Below are 22,228 nucleotides of genomic sequence, written 5' to 3' on the forward strand. Positions count from 1 at the left end.
GGGCTGAAGAAGGGTTTCGGCCCGAAACGTTGCCTTTTTTCCTTTGCTCCATAGATGCTGCTGCACCCGCTGAGTTTCTCCAGCTTTTTTGCGTACCTTGATCAATAGAAAATAGGTGCGGAGTAGGCCATTCGGCCCTTCGAGCCAGCACCGCTATTCAATATGATCATGGCTGATGCGCTAAATATCAGTATCCCGATCCTGCTTGTTGCCCAGATCCCTTGATTCCCTCAGCCCTAAAGCGAAATCTAACTCTCACTTGAAAACATCCAATGAATTGGCCTCCACTGCCTTCCGTGGCAGAAAATTCATCAGATTCAGTAGGCTCTGTAGGCGGGGCCGTGGCTGTAAGGGGGAGGAGGAGGGGCGTGGCTGCAGGCGGGGCCATATTTGTGGGCAGGGTCTTATTTGTGGGCGTGCCATGTACTCGGCGGGGATCGTTGGAGCGGCTGGTCCCTGCATTAAGCCATGGGCTGCAACTCCATCCACTGGTTCCGCAAAGGACTCCGTCTGCACGATAACCCGGCGCTGCTGGAGTCGGTGCAGGGTGTCGGCACCATCCGCTGCGTCTACATCGTGGACCCGTGGTTCGCGGGCACCTCCAGCCTGGCCATCAACCGCTGGGGGTGGGTACACGTCGCGGGTAGGCCCGCTCGCCGCGCCATCGCGTTACCATGGAGACTGGCCCCGGCCCGAGCCCCTCTCTCCCAGCCGGAGGCTCCCCCACCCCCACCCACGGCTGCTCTCCCACACCCCGTCCCGAACCGCTCTCCCACGTCGGTCCGGCCCCAGCCGCTCCATCTCACCGCCGGCCCAAGCCGCTCCTCCCCACCCCGGTTCGCTCTCCACCCGGCACCACAACACCGGTTCCTGCCCCCAGCTCTCTCTGTCAAATCCCCGCCAAGCAGGGAATCGCGAAGGAGTATTGTGAAGACCAGGGAGGCAGTGTATGATTGGTGTTTGTTTATTATTGTATTCTCGGATTTCCTTTTTAAGCTGAGATGCAGGGAAGACCTTTTAAATATGTATAATTGTGACCATCATAAATTCCGCGGATGCTGGCAACCTGGAACCAAAGCGCACGGCTGCAAATTCTCCTCCCCCTCTCTCTCTCCGCAGACGCCGTCTGACCCATGGAACATTTATATAAAACATTTTGTATGAACACCTGACGGAGACGGTCTTTTAGTAAATCAGGGAGCATAAATTAAAATGATTTGGCGGGGGGCGCTGCAAACACATTTTCCTGAACGCTGTTGGGGTCTGGTAATAGCTGCCAGAAGGCAGAACGCCTCGCCATGTTTAAAATGTTCTCGTGTCTTTACTTAAACTGCTGTGAACTTAGTGCGGAAAGACTAGTTGCTCTTACGACGGGCATAAAGGCAGTGTCAAATGGCAGCTAATCCTGCAACCAATCACATTTTCTCTGTGTTATAAAGCGCACTTCCAAATTTGGAAGGTTTCTATAGTTGGAAGGAATCTATAGCTTTTTCTCCACACAAATGCTGCACCAATTAGTCTATTTCTATATTTAGTCCTGACCCATTCCTCTACTAATTTTCCATTATTCTCACAAAATTCTTAACAGCCTCCCCCCCTCCCCCCAACTTGAACACTGGGACAATTTAAGTGACCAGTTAACCAACTAAGCTGTCAAATATTCAACCTGAAACTTCTCTGTCTTATTTAAAGCCATTGTATGCCATCCCTATAATACTTGCTGCTAAGTGTCTCAACCTCTAATGAGATGATTGACAAAACATTCATTCTGTTTCACTCTTCACTACAGCTACCTAATGAGAATTGCTAGTATTTCCTGTTTTCATTTCAGTTTTCTGGCATCTGTAGGATTTTTTGTTGTGTTCCTGCTCCTCAGGGCTGGGCTGTGGCTCTGTTGACTGTCTTCAGTTACATGTGTTGTGAGCTTATATAACAGTGATGGTGCAACCCAATTCCTGAGAGCACATCTCAAACTGCAAATGTCATCTGTTCCTTGATTCCCCTACAATGGTCAAGAGACTCTGTGCATCTACGCGATCTATTCCTCGCATGAATTTGGATTCTTCTATAAGATCACTCCTCATCCTCCTCTGCTTCAAGGAATAGATACTCAGCCTACTCAACCTCTCCCCATAGCTCACACCCTCTCGTCCTAGCAACTTGAAAATAGGACAATTTTCCCCATAGGCTATATTGTCAATGTAAATTATACAAACATGCATCCAAACACCGCGTGTCCCATGAGACAGCCTATCCCCTAAGAATCTGTTTATTTCTGCTCTTTTTATCCATAAAATAACTTTCAATTCACACTGGTACATAATACCCATTGTTTGTGTATAACCTTGGAGGGTGTTACATAGCTGCTGCCTCAAACGCAAGAAGAAGTGTGCAACCTTGTCAAATGCCATAAAATCCAAATATTTCACATTCACTGGTTCCCCTAATGTTCTGCTGGTCACTTCCTCAGAACTCCAGAAGAATATTTAAACATTCCATAATTCCTTGATTACTTTCATAATTCCTTAATTCCTTCATCTGATTACTCTTGCAGAGTTACATAGAATAAGTCGTTCCACCAACCATGTCTGTGCTGAACTTGATGCCTAATTAAACTAATCCCTGCTGCCTGCAGTTCCAGCGCTATATTCTTAATGTAGATTACAGCAGATTCCTACTACTGCATTACTCTAATATGTTGTTTCCCTCTTTTAAATAATGGGATCTCATTTCCAACCCACAGGAACAATTCTAGAACCTAACAACCTTTGAAGAAAATAACATGAAAATTCATGATCTCTAAAGGCACCTCTTTTCAAACTCTGAGATGTATTAAGCAGTTTATGGGAACTTTCTATGAAATGGGGAGTAGGTGCTGGAATGGAAGGTTGGTCACCGAACCATGGAGGAAAGAGTTATTTGAATTGGGAACAGATTGAATAAGGAAGGAGAATTAACTAGTTTCAAATACGAGGAAGTTCCCTGTGTCATTATTGGAATGTTTTGAATTGACTGCTGTTCATCTTTGAGCTTGGCCTTCAGGTTCTTGCTACAATGCCTTGAGGATCTTGACACAAATCTGCGGAAGTTAAACTCTCGCCTGTTTGTCATACGTGGACAGCCAGCTGATGTCTTTCCCAGATTGTTCAAGGTGTGTAGTTTTTACATATATTTCATGGCGTAAAAGACTGGATTTAATGAGTTTGAGCAATATGTATCCATTTTTCCATTTAATTTAAAAATATATCGGTACTGTGTTACCTAATAATCTTGGCTGGTTCCAGAGATATTTTCCACTGCTGCTTCAGATAACTGAAATTGACCAAAATGCATGCAATTATGCAGTGGCTGCAATATCACAGCTCTGATTAGCTTTAAATGAACAGGGGGAGCTTCTGTGTACTGCCAACAAAACTAATGTAGGATGAATCTGAAGCATAATTCCCAAAGAATGTTGAGATGCACATGCCAATATTAAAGCTTGAATTAAAACATTGGTTTGTATAAATTAGTATCGCCTGTCATGACGGTGGCTGTGAAATAAATCTTTAGTGAATCGTGTATACTATATAATTATTGCTATATTGTTTAGTTTAGAGATAGCACGGAAACAGGCCCTTCAGCCCACCGAGCACGGCACACTAACACTATCCTTACTCTGGGGACCATTTACTAAACTGATTAACCTAAAAATCTGTACATCTTTGGAGTGTGGGAGGAAACCAGACATCCCAAAGAGAACCCATGCAGGTCATGGGAAGAACATACAAACTCTGTACATAAAGCACTCAGCAGGACTGGTTCAGAACATCTATAGCTCTGGGATGAAGCTGTTCCTAAGTCTGGAGATGCGGGCGTTGAAGGCCTTGTAACGTCTGCCAGATGGTAGAAGTTCGAACAGACTATTGAAATGGTGTGAGGAATCTGTGATGGAGGCAAAAGTCTTAGTCTCTGTCTCTTCCCTCCTTGTTCTCCCTCTGCGCTGAGGCGATCGATCCAGGCCGAAGATGCCGCTCTCCAGTCCAGCAGACCTCCATGGTGATGTCGCTGCTGCCGAAAGCCGGAACACCGTCTCCGCTCCGAGTCGGCCCGCCACAGCCTCAGCTCCGAGTCCATATAACAATTACAGCACGGAAACAGGCCATCTCGGCCCTACAAGTCCGTGCCGAACAACTTTTTACCCTTAGTCCCACCTGCCTGCACTCATACCATAACCCTCCATTCCCTTCTCATCCATATGCCTATCCAATTTATTTTTAAATTATACCAACGAACCTGCCTCCACCACTTCCACTGGAAGCTCATTCCACACCGCTACCACTCTCTGAGGGGAGTCCCGCTGCATCAGCTCCGAGTCCCGCTGCAACAGTTCCGAGTCCAGCAGCCCCAGCTCAGTCCTGCAGCCCCAGCTCCGAGCCGCTGCAACAGCTCCGAGTCCTGCTGCAACAGCTCCGAGTCCCGCTGCAACAGCTCCGAGTCCCGCTGCAACACCTCCGAGTCCCGCTGCAACAGCTCTGAGTCCCACTGCCGCAGCTCCGAGTCCTGCAGCCCCAGCCCCGGGCTGCTGCATCAGCTCCGTGTCCCGCAGTCTCAGCTCCGGGCCGCTGCCGAAAGCTGGAACGCCGCATCAGCGAGTCAGGCCACCGCCACCTCGGCCCCGAAGTCGGCCAGCCTCGCGTTGGTATGTCCTGGCTGGCTCTGCCTCCGGAGCCTCGAGGTCGGTCGCAGGTTGGAGACCACCAGCTCCGCCATTAGGCCTCAGCGCAGAAGGAGGCAGAGAAGGGGGATATGACAAGAAAAAGTCGCATTCCCCCGAAGGGAGAGACAAAAAAACATGTTTCAGCCCCCCACCCCCCCATAACACAACCTAATAAACTAAAACCTAGCCAAAACAAGACAAAAAAAACAACAAAAAAGTAAAGACAGACGGACTGCAGGCGAGCTGCAGCTGATAACAACGCCGCCACTTCCGAAACAATGGGTAATACCTTGGCAGTGAATGCCCATAATATTAATTTATGTTTCTGAAAAACTTTCGGCAAATGTTATTTCATTGTTTTGGTGAGATATTTCTTGGAACTGATGATTACTTTTTCTGTTAGGTCAGTAGGCCACTGAACAGTCCAGCTTTGAGAGTTGGAACCAATTTCAATACAGCTTGTTCATGAACCAATGCAAGTTTTTGAAATGAGCATTTGATAGGAGGTGTGCTGCAGCAGCCAGAGGATTCGGTGAATCTCTTCTGTGCATACCCATGCGATAATGATCATGTGTGGGAATTGTAGCTGCACCCTATCTTGTCCATGAAGGGTGGTCCGTGGTGATGAAGTGCTTTGAGAGGTGATCATGGAGTAAATCAACTCCTACCTCAACAAAAACCTGGACCTACTGCAGTTCGCTTACCGCCACAACAGATCAACGGTGGATGTGATCTCGCTGGCCCTCCACTCTGCTCTGGACCACTTGGACAACAAAAATTCATATGTCAGGCTGTTATTCATCGATTACAGCTCGGCATTTAACACAATCATCCCCTCCAAGCTGGTTACCAAACTCGCAGAACTGGTTCTCTGCGCATCCCTCTGCAATTGGATCCTCGACTTCCTCATTCACAGACCACAGTCTGTTCGTATTGGTGGAAATGTGTCAGCCTCGATAACAATCAGCACGGGAGCACCTCAAGGCTGCGTGCTCAGCCCCCTGCTGTACTCACTCTATACTCATGAATGCGTAGCCAGTCACAGTGCGAACTCCATCATCAAGTTTGCTGACGACACCACTGTTGTGGAACGTATCACTGATGGGGATGAGTCAGAGTACAGAAGAGAGATCAAGCAACTGTCCATATGGTGCCAGCGCAATAACCTGGCGCTAAACACCAGCAAAACCAAGGAACTGATTGTGGACTTTGGAAGGAGTAGGAGGGGGTCCCACAGCCCCATTTATATCAATGGTCGATGGTTGAAAGGGTCAAGAGCTTCAAATTCCTGGGCGTGCACATCTCTGAAGATCTTTCCTGGTCCGAGAACACTAATGCAATTATCAAGAAAGCTCATCAGCGCCTCTACTTCCTGAGAAGATTACTGAGAGTCAGTTTGTCAAGGAAGACTCTCTCTAACTTCTACAGGTGCGCAGTAGACAGCATGCTGACCGGTTGCATCGTGGCTTGGTTCGGCAATTTGAACTCCCTGGAGAGGAAAAGACTACAAAAAGTAGCAAACACTGCCGAGTCCATCATCGGCTTTGACCTTCCTTCCATCGAGGGGATTTATCACAGTCGCTGCCTCAAAAAGGCTGGCAGTATCATCAAAGACCCACAACATCCTGGCCACACACTTATCTCCCTGCTACCTTCAGGTAGAAGGTACAGGAGCCTGAAGACTGCAACAACCAGGTTCAGGAATAGCTACTTCCCCACAGCCATCAGGCTATTAAACCTGGCTCGGACAAAACTCTGATTATTAATAACCCATTTTCTGTTATTTGCACTTTATCAGTTTGTTTATTCATGTGTGTATATATTTATATTATGGTATATGGACACACCTATCTGTTTTGTAGTAAATGCCTACTATGTTCTGTGTGCTGAAGCAAAGCAAGAATGTCATTGTCCTATACAGGGACACATGACAATAAACTCACTTGAACTTGAACTTGAACCATTGGCATCCTCCACCATTTAAGGGCATTAATTCCTAAACCTATAGAAATATAATTGTTTTAAGAAATGAGAGATTGCAAATTTTGATAATTCTTTCCCTCTACTCTAGGAATGGAATATCTCTCGTCTTTCTTTTGAGTATGACTCTGAGCCATTCAGCAAGAAGCGAGATGCAGTTATCAAGAAGCTGGCCACTGAGGCAGGTGTGGAAGTGATAGTGCGGATTTCACACACTTTGTATGATATGGAAGTGTAAGTGTCTAAATTGCATTCATGTGCTTGAAAATAGTTTTTGTCAACGGATTTGTAGAGAAAGTAAACGTGTTCAGGTCAGTGTGGGAAGATGTCTTGAGTAAGTAGATTTTTTCCACCTGGGATGTCTTAAATTATTTGTTTAAAAAACTATTGCTAATATACGCTATTCTCGTGTTTCCATTCAAAGCAGCGATCAATATATTTCTGACTATTAAAGGAATCAAGTATTTTGGGTGGTGCTGAGGTAGAATGTCAGTAGTGGTCTTATTCTAATGCCAGAACTCATTGAACATTGATTATGTAACTGTGTCAAATATTAAGGTGTGAGTCATATCTCTCTTCCAACCCTTGCCCTAGTTCTAAATAATTATTGTAGGTTGCATTTATCAATTGTTATATCATTCGCATTGTCAGCTTCAATTTCTCACTGATGTAATAATGTGTTCCTAACACTGCCCACTGCTGAAAGATTTGTTTTGCTCCTTTAAGCTTTTGGTAGTAGAAATGGGGAAATGGCAGCAATGTTATATAGCCTGAAATTTCACCTATCCATGTCCTCCAGAGATGCTGCCTTACCCACTGAGTTGCTCCAGTACAGTGTGTTCTCTGCAAGGTTCTAACATCTGTAATTCCTTGTATCGTAAACTTTGCTGTTTTTTAACAATTGAGCTGTAGGTCAAATTAGCCTTCTCACTTCTCTACCAAGCCTGGTGATCTTTATAGATAAGATGAATATTCAGATGAACATTAAAATAACACATTGATTGCATTGGTGCTAAATGTATTATGCTCATGTTTTATAATCAGAATTATTTTTATGATTATAGTAACAGATATAAATTTAAATGATACATTTGATTAAAAAATGATTTGAATAATTACTTTTTGTGCTTGACAAGAAGTATTACAAAGCAGCCATCCATACAATTATTCTAGATCTGTCACATCTTCAATTCATTAACTTGAACTTTCTTTCATTATCAGGCTCATAGAAAGAAATGGTGGACAGCCACCTCTAACGTATAAGCATTTCCAAAAGCTTATAAGCCAGATGGGGCCTGTAGAAATGCCTGTGAAAATGATCACCAGTGAGACCATGGGGAGATGTACAATGCCTGTCCTTGATGACCACGGCGACAGGTTTGGAGTCCCTTCATTGGAAGAATTGGGTAAGAATCCAAAAATTGTTACAAAACTGAACTTGTCATTCACATTGTCCAAAGAATTTAAATTAAACTATAATAGTTAGTTACGTATTTTTTATCTTGTTTGTCGAGACAGACATGGCTGCAGTGTCAGACTTCATGATTGCTCTTCTAAAGCAGCATTTTATTTTTAATCATTCCTAGGCTTCGAAACGGAAGGTCTTACTTCAGCAGTGTGGCCGGGTGGTGAAACAGAAGCTCTTGCAAGATTGGAAAGACATTTAGAGAGAAAAGTAAGATGCCATCACGTATGAAAATAACAAAAGAAAATCAATTCAAACTTTGAGCAAAAGAGAATGCTCATATCTGTTTGCAGTGAATATAATTGGAAACCCATTGGTCTTGATTGTGGCTGATTTTTTGATTGAGGTATTGTTTTGAATCACTAGCATAGCTGCCTGTGTGTACGCACTGAAGAAGCAGATACTCCGGAAATACTTTGATGAGCATGTATCAAGTATCCATTTATCAGATTAAGGCATATTCTCAAAACCTAGTATTGAGGGATGGGTATGTTGCTGGAAATTACTTTTTCAGATCTCCCCATAGACATTGCATTGTAAATTGCATTGTAAATTCTATAAATATATTCAATGTTCACAAATATATAAAAAGGAAAAGAAAAAAGATTGGAAAAAGTTAATGTGTGACTTTTATAGACTCAAATAGGAGAAAATAAACGGGCAAGGTGTGATTCTTCATTAAATGCAACAGTCAATCCTCCGGGGAATGATCAAAAGCAACCAGTGTAGAAGAAGAGTGCTGGAAGAAATTGGAGCATTGGAGGAATTAATGGGATCCTCCCTGAGCTGATGATCTTTTGAAAGAGTTGGTGATGGAGACAATGGATGCACTAATATCCATTGTCTTTGGATATTATATCCACTCATTATCTTTGAGAATTCCAAAGTTTTTACAATGGATCCCACAGATCAGAACCAAAAGTAAGCCTAATATTTAAGAAAGGAGAGAGATAGAAGATAAGGAACTACAGACTGATTAGCTTGACATCAGAGGTGAGAAAATGCTGCATCCATTGATATACCATTATACATGGAGCAGAAGTAGGCCACTGGGCTGTTCAAACCTGCTCCACTATTCCCTTGTCTCTTGATTCACGTAGTGTCCAGAAATCTATCCATCTGTTTTGAATCTAACAATGGGCTGATTTACAATTTTCAAGGCTGGTGAATTCCACAGATTCACCACCCTAAACACAAAGAAAACACTTCTTAACTTAGTCCAACATGATCTAAGGGAATGCTTGGTAGTCTAATTGACTTGGAAAATGCCTACAAATTGAACAGGGTGGATGCAGGGATGGTGTTTTGTGGGTTGGACTAAACAGAAATAGTTAAACAATAGTGGTATGTCCATTCAAAATTTTGTTGAAGAATTTTTTTTCACTGAAAGAGTGAAAGGTTTTCTTCTGAAATTGTTCAAGACTGAGATCAATATTTACTTGGATATGAAGAAAATCAAAGGAATTAGGGTTGGTTAAGGATGGTGGCACTTGTGGAAAAACCAGCAATGGTCTTTGTGAAGAGTGAGGGAGATGATCTACTCCTGCTGTTGTTTTACTGATATTGCTGGAGCTGGTGAATAAAGTGCATCTTCCATTTGTCCCACAAAGAAATTAATCAACAGAAATATTTACAGTTTTCAACTTCTGTCTTTTCCAGGCCTGGGTGGCAAATTTTGAAAGACCAGGAATGAACTCCAAATCACTTCTCGCCAGCCCCACAGGGCTAAGCCCATACCTGCGATTTGGTTGCTTGTCAAGTCGTCTCTTTTACTTCAAGCTCACCGAGTTGTACAAAAAGGTACAGTTGTCTAAGATACTGGGAAATATGCTGTTTTAATCTGAATAATTTGGAACCGTATGTGGTCAGTTAGTCAGGCTTCCAACTGTATTTTGTGAGACTGCTGTGAATTTCCATATTTACTACCTCCACAACAGCAGCTTGTTTACTATTCGTGCAAAAATACTAATACCTGGCATCCCCCAGTGATGTTCATTGTTGTGTAGAGCTGTCACAGCCAAACAGGCCTTGCAGCCAATTGTAACCACTCATCTGCCAGCATTGGGTTGTAGCTTTCCATGCTTTGATTCCAATGCTTGTGCAGATAGTTAAATGTTGGGAGTACCCACCTCCTCCAGTACACACACGTGCATTCCAGATTTCAATCATCCTTGATCCCCTCTAAAGCTCTTACTGTTTACCACAATCTTCTGGTTGCAGACGTCTCTGCAGCAGGGTATCGTTCCCTACTATCTTCACAGTCCATGCCTACTTGTTTTGTTTACTGCTACAAGCTACCCATTCAACTTCCTTTGCTACAAAGAAAATAACCCAGTCTGTCTGCTCTCTAATAATTAAAATGTTCCATCCCAGGCAACATCCCGGTGAGATATCTGTGCATCTCCCTCCAGTGCAATCATGTCCTTCCTATACTGTGGTGACTGGAGCTGCACACACTACTCCAGCTGTGGCCTGACCACATTTTATAAAGCTGTACGATAGCCTGCATACTCTTGTGTTCTATGGCCATGTTTCTGGTGTTAAATATGCTGATGTCAAGGAGAATTCATGCCTTTTGTGCATGTTGGACCCATCTAATGACTTTCATGGAATGTCACATTATTTTGTTTCCTGTCAATTAGTCAAAATAACCTGCTCTAGTGCTTGTGGAAGTCTTCAGTAGATTGGCACCCTGCCTCTGACAACCCCTCAGAGAACTGATTCATTATAGTGCTCTTGTCCACGAGAATGAAGACTCACAGATACATTCCTCCTTGCTTTGTAAATAAATCCAGTTGGGCTGTGCGTTGCTGTGCTGGGAACTTGGTGCAAACTTCTACTATGTTCTTTCAGCATTTTATTTTTGCTCAATATGCCAGCATTGGCAAATCTCATGTCTTTGCTCCGTGTTGATAGATTGTCTGGATTTTACTGCCTCTTGCATCACTTCCAGCTAAATATGATAGACACCGTTACTTCCTCTTCACCATGTTCAAGGGCTCGGTTCTCTCCTGCCCAGAGGTTTGCCACTGGCCATTGAGCTTTGTTGGGGAAGCTAGGCAGCTATACTAGCAATGAGAAGAGAGACCATGAGTTCTGGGTAGTCTGTCAACACCGCGCCAGCTGTTGCTCATCGCCAGCATGCCCATACTGAGCTCTATGTCTCTGCACTGGACAGTTGCACAGCTTGGCAAGTCCTCGCCTGTTACACTTGGGCACTGAGTACACACCGAGCATGCAGTGCTGAGGTTACTTCAACCGCTTAATTCACCTGGAATGTCAGTGGCGAGCTCAGCCCTCCACTAGGTTCCGGACACGGCTATGGTGAGGGCAGGACTCACACTCTGTTCCCAGGACAGTAGTGCTTCAATAACACATTTCTCCATCTCACAACCATACTCTGTCCCAATCCTAAAGGTTCTCCAAGAAATACCAGAAATGCATTCTAAATGGCCAGTGAGGTACCCAGTTCCTTCGTAGAACATAGAATATAATCTGGGATGGTGGGATGATATTAATATGTTCACTAACCAATATGGGAGATGGGGAAATGTACAGCTAGTGTGAGGGGCTGCCCTCACCATTGCTCTGTCTGAAACAAAGGTGATATCCATCATAGAAGTGCCATTAATGATTATTATGTGCAAGATATAAACAACAGTTTCACCTCGGATAATGGTGGTTTTCTTATCAGTTGGGATAAAGATGTGTGTACATCACTTTGTTTCCGGGGGAGCAACTGTGGTGCTGTACAAGGCAAATGGAATTATGTTCCCATCTCTGCTCGCGTGTACGGTTGATATTAACTGAAGTTGATCGTGATTAATTATTAGCTCATTCATAACATGCATACGTAAAGAACTATTTCCTTAACAGGTGAAGAAAAACAGCTCCCCTCCTTTGTCCCTTTATGGCCAACTCTTTTGGCGTGAATTCTTCTACGCAGCAGGAACAAATAATCCCAAATTCGATAAAATGGAGGGAAATCCCATCTGTGTTCAGATTCCATGGGACCGGAATCCTGGGGCTTTAGCCAAGTGGGCAGAAGGAAAGACTGGATTTCCATGGATTGATGCTATAATGACACAGCTTCGCCAGGAAGGATGGATTCATCACCTGGCACGACATGCAGTGGCCTGCTTCTTGACGAGAGGTGACCTCTGGATTAGCTGGGAAGAAGGAATGAAGGTGACTGAGAAGTTAGTGGAGATTAAGCTTCTGTTTCTCTAGCATTACATTTCATTTTGGGTGGTAAATTACCCATAAACAATTAGACTGAAGTTACTTGTAATACATACCAGCTTTCCCCAAAGAGAAGGATTTCCTGCAATGTATACGTGATCGTTTTTTTAAACCAATAGGCTGAAGAACCGACAAGAGGGGAAAGCCATCTGAGACTGGGTATTTAATGAGGAAGGACTACTTAGCGATCTTGTTGTGCAGAGCCCCTTGGGCAACAGTGACCATAATATGATGGAATTCTACATTAGGATGAAGAGTGACATGGTTAATTCAGAGACCCAGGGTCCTGAACTTGAATAAAGGAGACCTTGAAGGTATGAGACGGGAATTGGCTAGGATAGACTGGCAAATGATGCAGGGTTGAAATTTAAAGACCGCATGGATGAACTCCAAAAATTGTTCATCCTTCTCTGGCGAAGAAATAAAACGTGGAAGGCAGCTCAACCGTGGCTGACGAGGGAAATCGGGAATAGTGTTAAATCCAAGGAAAAGACGCATAAATTGGCCAGAGGAAGCAGGAAACCGGAGGAATGGGAGAAAATTAGAACTCAACAGAGGAGGACAAAGGAGTTAATTAAGAGGGGGAAAAAAGAGCATGAAAGAAAGTTTGCGGGGAATATAAAAAAGTGAAGCCAAATGTAGGTCCCTTCCCATCAGAGACAGGAGAATTTATAATGGGAAACAAAGAAATGGCAGAACAGTTAAACGAGTACTTTGGTTCTGTCTTCATTAAGGAAGACGTATACAATCTCCCAGAAATACTAGGGGACTGAGGATCTAGTGGGAGGAAGGAACTGAAGGGAATCTACATTAGTCAGGAAATGGTGTTAGGTAAACTTTTGGGACTGAAGACAGATAAATCCCCAGGACATGATGGTCTGCATCCCAGAGTACTCAAGGTGGCCCAAGAAATTGTGGATGCATTGGTGATCATTTTCCAATGTTCTCTCGACTCTGGATCAGTTCCTGTGGACTGGAGGGTAGCTAATGTAATTCCACTTTTTAAGAAAGGAGGGGGAGAGAAAACAGGGAATTATAGACCAGTTACATCGGTAGTGGGGAAGATGCTTGATTCGATTGTTGAGGATGTTGCAGCAGAGCATTTGGAAGGCAGTGAAAGGATCGGTCAAAGTCAGCATGGATTTATGATAGGGAAAATATGCATGACTAATCTTCTGGAATTTTTTGAGGATGCAACAAGTAGAATGGATAAGGGAGAGCCAGTGGATGTGGTGTATCTGGACTTTCAAAAAGCCTTTGACAGGTACACCACAAGAGATTAATGTGCTAAATTAGAGCACATGGTATTGGGGGTAGGGTATTCACATGGATAGAGAATGGGTTGGCAGACAGGAAGCAAAGAGTAGGAATTAACGGATCCTTTTCAGAATGGCAGGCAGTGACTAGTGGGGTGCCACAAGGCTCAGTGCTAGGACCCCAGTTGTTTAAAATATATATTAATGATTTAGGCGAGGGAATTAAATGTAACGCCTCCAAGAATGCAGATGACACAAAGCTGGGTGGCAATGTGAGCTGCAATGAGAATGCAATGAGGCTGCAGAGTGACTTGGATAGGGTGGGTGAGTGGGCAGATGCATGGCAGGTGCAGCCTAATGTGGATAAATGTGAGGTTATCCACTTTGGTGACAAGAACAGGAAGGCAGATTATTATCTGAATGGTGTCAGATTAGGAAAAGGGGAGGTGTAAAGAGACCTGGGTGTGCTTGTACATCAGTCACTGACAGTAAGCATGTAGGTACAGCAGGCAGTGAAGAAAGCTAATGGCATGTTGGCCTTCACTGCAAGAGGATTTGAGTGTAGTAGCAAGGAGGTCCTACTGCAGTTGTACGGGGCCCTGTTAAAACCGTGCCTGGAGTATTGTATGCAATTTTGGTCTCCTAATTCGAGGAAGTGCAGCATAGGTTCACCAGGTTAATTCCCAAGATGGTGGAACTGACATATGATGAAAGAATGGGTCCACTAGGCTTATAGTTGCCGGAATTTAGAAGGATGAGAGGAGATTTATAGAAACATATGAATTTCTAAAAGGATTGGACAGGCTAGATGCAGGAAAAATGTTCCCGATGTTGGGGGGAGACCAGAATCAGGGGTCATAGTTTAAGAATAAGAGGTAGGCCATTTAGGACTGAGATGAGAAACATTTTTTTCACAGAGTTGTGAATCTGTGGAGTTCTCTGCCACAGAAGGCAGTGTTGGCCAATTCACTGGATGTTTTCAAGAGCGGGTTAGATTTAGCTATTGGGGCTAAAGGAATCAAGGGATATGGGTAAAAAGCAGGAACGGGGTACTGATTTTAGCTGATCAGCCATGATCTGATTGAATGGCTGGCTCGTATATTTCCTTCAGATTAATGCATTGATTGGAGGACAGTAACATAACAATTTTGTGTGCAAAATCAAGCTTGTTTGCTTATCTCCGAGCTTGATTCTATGGGAAATGGCTGCGCTCTCCTTTCTGGCTAGCCTAGCCAGCCCTGTTTACATCCAGCAACTCCTAAATTCCACTTTGCTAGCAATCCTTCAAGTGTCAAACCCTGTTCGGCTGATATATTCCTGCATTCCACCAGCCCACAAGTGTAAAATGCTTCAGCCAGATATCATATTAGGAAGTGCATTGAACCTATGAAATATCATTGAATTTGATAAAGTTTATCACCTTGAAAATTAAGCTTTCAAAATAAAGGTATTTTTGAATGTTTTACAAAAGATGTAATAGAAATTAAGTTTTCCACCTGAATATATGGCTCTGAAGGGGTGATGAACCTCTGCCCAAAATAACTGCTAAAGCACATAAAACTATCTAGAGCCTATCTTATAGAATCTCCTTTTAGCAGCTACCTGTGGATTTTTATATTTTTCTTCAGAGCAACTTTCCTGAAGTGAGCATTGTGGTGTTTTGGGTTTCCTTGTTGGTGCTGTGTCTACAGGTGTTTGAAGAATTGTTACTCGATGCTGACTGGAGTGTCAATGCTGGGAATTGGATGTGGCTGTCTTGTAGCTCGTTCTTCCAGCAATTCTTTCATTGCTACTGCCCTGTAGGATTTGGGCGTAGAACTGACCCAAATGGGGATTATATCAGGTATGTAAAACTATCTGTTATAAGTCATTTGTATCCTGGGTTTCCTGGAAACTTTGTGCGGATGCCTCTTGTTTCCCTGGCAGACTGTTGGTCCTCTTCATAGCTCCATCAATACCAGTCACACTGGATCCTCTTCTGCTTTGGCAGCCCCCTTGCTCCTATGAAATCAAACCTTACATTAGTCCACCAGTTTCCAAGATTATCCTTGCATTCTTTACTGATGAACAAAAAGCTCACACAGAAATTACTGAGGATGAGGAGTTGCTCAGGTCACTACTCTTCCATTCGCCATTTACTTCTGTGTATACTTCCAGTTCTCTTGGCCGCGATCATGGATAATACACATCTCTAACATGCACCCTAAGTTGTCTGCTTGTGGTTTCTCCCATTATTTGTTTCTGTCCTGTACGTATGTAATTGTAGCTGTGACTGAACAAAGCCTCCCTCCACCATGTGTGTTGGCTAGTTCTATTAAGCATTATCCAGTTTGCTCCCAGAACACAGCCTGGTGAGATAAAGCATCCAGTTTATACAACTAGCATTCCTTAATGGAGCCAGAGCACGGAAACATTTGATGGCCAATCTCAAAGGCATACACATACTGTATGATCATTGTGAATAATATAATTTTTTTAATGTACATTTCAGGAATTAAGTGTTTTAAATAAATGTTCGTTTATGCAAGTTGCACATTTTAACATGCTGAGTTCTACTGATGATTGTGGTTGCCACATTTTCAGACGATACCTGCCTGTGCTGCGAGGTTATCCTGCTAAACACATCTATGACCCCTGGAATGCCCCAGAAGACGTTCAGAGAGCTGCCAATTGCGTTATTGGTGTTGACTATCCCAGGCCCATGGTGCACCATGCTGAAGCAAGTCGCCTGAACATTGAGCGAATGAAGCAAATCTATCAACAACTCTCCTGTTACCGAGGCCTTGGTGGGGACACAATTACATTTCATGCATTAATATATCTGGAAGCCTTATGGATCTATTCCTCTTGTATGTAAATATTACAAAACAGTTATGAGGAGAGGGTGGTGACAAGGCAGTGGTTCATAGAATCATTGGTACAGTTGGTGGATTTAGATCAATATATTGATATAACCGAACTATTTGTTAGTTTTTGTTCAACTGATTATGGTTATGGATATCCATTTTGTTTATAGATAGGACAGATTTAGAGCGATATGATCCAAACACAAGCAAGTCAGACCAATGTATTTGGGACATATTGGTCAGTGAGAGCAAGTTGGACTGAAGGGCCTGTTTCCACACTATGACTATGATGTAGAGAGCAGCTGTGAAATGTGTCTGCAGCCTTGCAATGGGTGCAGCATTTCTAGGGCTGTTTCTAGTGGACACGATTATCACAGGCCAAACTTCAACCACAGAGTGGAAGTAATAGCTAGGTCTTACCGAACCCTCGTGGCAAATTGGTATCTGAGATATGTGATATTGTCTTGATTTTAATTGTAAAATGCAAATCTCTTTAGCATACTTGAAAGGTCTGTATTTCTTATTGTTGGCTGGATTCACATTTGTCAGGCATGCTGTATATTTCAGTACTGTTGGTTTAGTTTCTGTTGCATGAGGAACTTACTTACCTTAGGCTGTGCACGCCATACACAAAAAGAAGAGGAACTTACTTGTGCAGACTTTATTTTTCACCAAGGATCGTGTTCTGCACATGCCCCTGAATTATGTGGGGATGAGGTCATTTCTGTTTAGTAAAATGGATCAAAATAAACAAAAGAAAATTGAACTGGGTGTCACATTGTAGGAACTGTGGATGCTAGTTTACACTGAAGATAGACCCAATGCTGGAGTAACAGCAGGACAGGCAACATCTCTGGAGAGATGGAATGGACAATGTTTTGGGTCGAGACCCTTCTGGACATATTGTAGGGTGGTTATTGAAAGGCTATCTTTTTGTTAAATAAAAAAAAGACAAACACTTGTTGTCCACTGCTAATTCCACTTGAAGGTAGTGGTGATGTAATGGTAATGTCCATTGTTGGCTGGGGACGAGATGATAACGAAGGAATACAAATGGTGAAATTAGCAAGAGGACCAGGGTAGGGGAGGGACGGAGAGAGAGAGGGTAGGGGAGGGACGGAGAGAGAGAGAGAATGCAAGGGTTACTTGAAGTTTGAGAAATCAATATTCATGCCGCTGGGTTGGTAGCTGCCCAAGCCAAGAATGAAACTCACGATCAAAACATGGAGGGGACGGGGGGGGGACACAATTTTTTGGCGGCCACGTGCTTGGGCACACTCACACACACGCACGAGGCTTTGGAGGCTCAATCCAGTGCTAAAAACGGCGATTTTAAAATCGGGATCACAAAAACTTGGGGGAGGTTGTCCCCCACCTCTCAAAACATGGGGGGGACGTGTCCCCTCTGGCCCCCCCCGGGTTTTCCGCCCCTGGCCCAAGGTAAGTATAAAGTGCTTTTCCTCCAATTTGTGTGTAGTCTCCCTCTGGCAGTGAAGGAGGCCCAATACAGAAAGGTCAGTGGGAAGTGGGAGACAGAATAAAAGAGAACCTACCTATCTATAAACCCAACATCAATCATAGGGAAAATGCAGGAATTTATAATAAAGGCTTGGGGAATAATAATTTGAGCAGGAATCAAAAAGAGAAATGTTTGAGAAATCTATAGGTTGGATGAGGAACCTATTATAGGATGTAGTGTGATTGGATTTTTAGATGGTATTCAATCAGATTCCGTGCAGGAGGTTAACGAACACTGTCAGAGTATGTGGAATGCGCAGTGATACACTCGCATGGATGGACTGCTAGGTTAACAGACATAGACTCTGAGTAAACGGGTCCTTCTTAGCTTGGCATCTATAACTAGAGGGATACTTTGGCTATTGGTGGTGGAGCATCAGGTATTCGCAATCTCCTTTAACATAAAAAGACACAAAATGCTGGAGTAACTGGGCGGGTCAGGCAGCATCTCTGTTTTAACTGTAAATCCAACCGCAGGCTAGATTGGGAAATGGCAGTAATGTACCAGGTACTGGTCTACATTCATCAGGAGCACAATTTTAAATATACTAAATATTTCAACCATGTCTAGTAAAAATTATTAGCAGAAATTATCTATTTTTGCATTTTCGTCATTGGTAGAACTTAGGAGAATATAAATCAGCCCATTCCACATACAGCCTTCTGCATCAATGCACACTTATTTAAATATCATTCATGTTACAAAAATCTTTCCTCTACTGTATTACCTTTTAGATTGCCTCATCGAAATAAATGATTAACTTTTATTTAGGAATGTTCACCTTGTTTCCAGGTCTTCTAGCTTCAGTACCTTCTAACCCCAGTGGAAGTGGTGGTATTATGCAGTATTCAGCAGAGGAGACCATACCTGGATGCAGTAATGTAGCAGGTGAGTTAGTCGAGTGACTGGAGATTGGATCGAGTTTGTGTGCAAATGTTGGCATGTTCTTTTTCGCAACAGTATGCCCCCAATTAGGTAAAGACCTAAACCATTAGATAGAAGTAACTGCAGATGTTGGAATCTTGAGCAAAAGAAAATGCTGGAGTAACTCAGCAGGTGCTGGGTCGAAAGGTTGAATGGCCTACTCCTGCACCTATTGTCTATTGTCAGGCAACATCTGTGAAGGACATGGATAGGTGACATTTCAGGCTGGGACCATTTATCATATCAAACCCGATCTGAAATGTCACCTATTCATGTCCTCCAAATATGTTGCCTGAAGCACTGAGTTACTCCAGCACTTTGTTTTTGCTCTGATAAATGTTACTTTTTATTCTAAAGTTTGAATACCATATTTTGACTTTCCAGCTATCTTTCAATTAAATATCAACATTTAACATTTTTTAATATCTGTTTACATTTAAACATTATTTCTTGCTACTGAATAATGGACAGGATTTACACCAACATTTTCGAGTACAATGAATATGTTCCTGAGAACATACTTTCACAGCACTGTCTAACTTGGCCACTTTCATACCGTGCATGGTATGTGTACTGATGACTGCAAGTTCTATCCCATTGGGAATGCACAATCGTTTACCTAAACATATCCTCCCTGGACAGACTTTCAGGTTCATCTGTATTCCATTACTTACATTGCACGGTAATGATGGGTGTTTTGTACATTTAAAAGAACCTTGATCTTATTGTGGATTTTGTATTTCAGACAGAAACACCCTGGAGGGCAGCCTAACCGCTGGAAAACTGTTCAATCCTGAAGAAGAAATGTCAGGAATAGGGCTTAAATATCAGAGGCAGAGCATGGACTAGGTAAAGACATTTTGACTGAAAAGGTTTGTGACTATTAGAGCAGCACAGTGGCCGTTGCCCCTCCTGTCTGTGCTGGTTTCTTCGTCCACTCCACTTCACATTTACCCAGTATATCCTTTCTTCCAATGCCCAACGTGACTGAATGAGGTCTTGCATGTACAAAATGCAATGAAACATTTCCAACCCAGGTGTGGTTTAGAATTAAGGGAGACATTGGTTAGAATACATCTTTTGATGTTGTGAAAGAAATAAAAACTGGATTTAATGTTTTTTAAGTTGTTTACAGATATCTGCAGGATAAAGCCAGAATTTGGCCGCAATGTGCTGCTAGCCCATATGTTTTCTCTTCCAGTACGTCGTGAAACAAGAAATTGAAAGGATCCAGTTGGAGGCTTTTAACACATATTGCATAAACTGGACATTTTCTTCCAGCGTGGAATATTTATTTTAAAGGAAATTATTGATCTCAAATTAGGAGAATTAAAGATGGGAAATACATCTGCAAATGTTTGCACATTTAGCAATGGTGGGGCAGAAAGCTCTGTTAATATTTGTGTAAATAATTGATCGGAGTTTCTGTAAATATTTGATACCACACCAAGTTATAGATGAGTATTTTAATATAATTGTGCACTATTTAAATGTTTGCATATTCAATTTTGTACTACAGAAAGGGCAAATTCTGGGAGTAGTATATCTTGCATCATCTTAAGTCAGGCACCTTCATTTGTTCCTTCAATTGCATTTCAAGTAAACTGCTTTTCCATCCACTTGTGATGATTCATGTAGCTGGTGATATACTGTTAACATTGTCATATGGAGTCGTAGAGCAATTCAGCATGGAAACAGGCCCTTTGGCCCAACTAGTCCACAAAGACTAAGATGACTAACTGAGCAAGTCCCAGATGCCATGGCCTGGCTCATGTCCTCATATCCCCACTAGTATTGGTTTATTAGTGCCACATCTTCTGAGACCGTCAAATCTAACCATCCAGGAGCATAATGGAACCATATTTATGAGTACAACAGGTAGTGCAAAAAGAGAATGTAACATTGTGCAGAATATAGTGTTACAGCTACAGAGAAAGTACAGATAAACCAGGTGCAAGAACCGCAGCAAGATCGATTGGAGATTGGGAATATACCCTGTAACTGTCCAGGTGTCTTGTAAATGTTGTACGTGTACCTGCCTCTACAACTTCCCGTGACAGCTCATCCCATATACCCACCACCATCCGTGTAAAAAAAAAAATTGCCCCTTGGGTCCCTTTTAAAATGTTCCCCTCTCTTTCATGCTATGCCCGCTGGTAAAACCCAAAACTGCTAAACAGCGATGTTGCAATCCTGCACACAAGAGTTTCCAAACCTTGTGCAACAGTCTGTGGTCAGGACTGCGACAGCTCCTTTCCCAGACAGGGGGCGAGTCAGGTGCTAATTACAACATGACAGTTACAGTCCCTGCATTTAATGAACACATACACACTGACAGAAGACAAAGGAGATTACCTACATTTTGTAAATAATTCTATGCACTTGTGGTGCTTGATTCTCGGAGAAAAGCTGAGCTGAGGGGTCATCTGAACAGACATACGCCATTTCTTACAGTAATTAGAAACAAGGAACTACAGATTTACTGTGAGTTTATACGAAAGATAGACACAAAGAACTGGAGTAACTCAGCAGGTCAGGGAACCTCTTTTTATCTCCAGATGCTGCCAGACCCGCTGAGTTATTCACAGTAGTTTTTACCTCAGAATTTCAGCATCTGCTGTTTCTGGTTTTCCACCCAGTAAACATGTGGGTTGCTTGTTTTCTATCTGTGTGTGGGTGCCACTGCCAGCTCATTCATTGTCCACCCACTATTGATGATAGCATATGATGAGCCGCCACCACCTTCAACCTGGGAAAGTGCTTTCAGGATCCTGCAGGCGAACCAGATCTAGGACTGAGCCACACTGACACCCAGAACCAGGGGTCACAGTTTAAGAATAAGGGGTAGACCATTTAGGACTGAGATGAAGAAAAACGTCTTCGCCCAGAGAGTTGTGAATCTGGAATTCTCTGCCACAGAAGGCAGTGGAGGCAAATTCACTGGATGTTTTCACGTTAGATTTGCTCTTGGGGCTAAAGGAATCCAGGAGTATGGGGAAAAAGCAGGAACTGGGTACTGATTTTAGATGATCAGACATGATATTATTGAATGGTGGTGCTGGCTCGAATGGCCTTCTCCTGCACCTATGTTTCAGTGAATCACTTACTGCTCAGGGCGGTGTTGTGTCCGGGCAGCCTCAGTGTACTACAACCACTGTGCACGAGTGATTCAGAGAGTGAACGTGAAACCCCCTGAACTGTCCTGTAAACTGGAGAAATGTTCATGTTTTAAATAGAATAAAATATTGTGTTAATATTGGTTTCTTTTCAGTCTGTTTATGCAAACCAAAATTATGG

General features: G+C 43.0%; 1 protein-coding gene across 2 annotated transcripts; it reads left to right on the plus strand.

Moving 5' to 3' along the window:
* Positions 1-405: 405 nt before the first annotated feature.
* On the plus strand, positions 406-22,136 carry LOC129706289 (cryptochrome-1-like). Of its 2 annotated transcripts, none has more exons than XM_055650479.1 (11): positions 406-626; positions 3,043-3,151; positions 6,771-6,913; positions 7,901-8,085; positions 8,266-8,354; positions 9,804-9,944; positions 12,021-12,332; positions 15,271-15,485; positions 16,226-16,428; positions 18,800-18,895; positions 19,677-22,136. In XM_055650479.1, exons 1-11 carry the CDS (start codon positions 469-471, stop codon positions 19,778-19,780), a joined length of 1,755 nt encoding a protein of 584 aa, XP_055506454.1. In that variant the 5' UTR covers positions 406-468; the 3' UTR covers positions 19,781-22,136. The 2 variants fall into 2 exon arrangements, with proteins under 2 accessions (XP_055506454.1, XP_055506455.1); XM_055650480.1 differs by having other exon boundaries at positions 410-626; positions 15,334-15,485; positions 19,677-22,129.
* The last annotated feature ends 92 nt before the right edge of the window (positions 22,137-22,228 follow it).

Source organism: Leucoraja erinacea, chromosome 19 (assembly GCF_028641065.1).
Source record: "Leucoraja erinacea ecotype New England chromosome 19, Leri_hhj_1, whole genome shotgun sequence".
NCBI lineage: Eukaryota > Metazoa > Chordata > Chondrichthyes > Rajiformes > Rajidae > Leucoraja > Leucoraja erinaceus.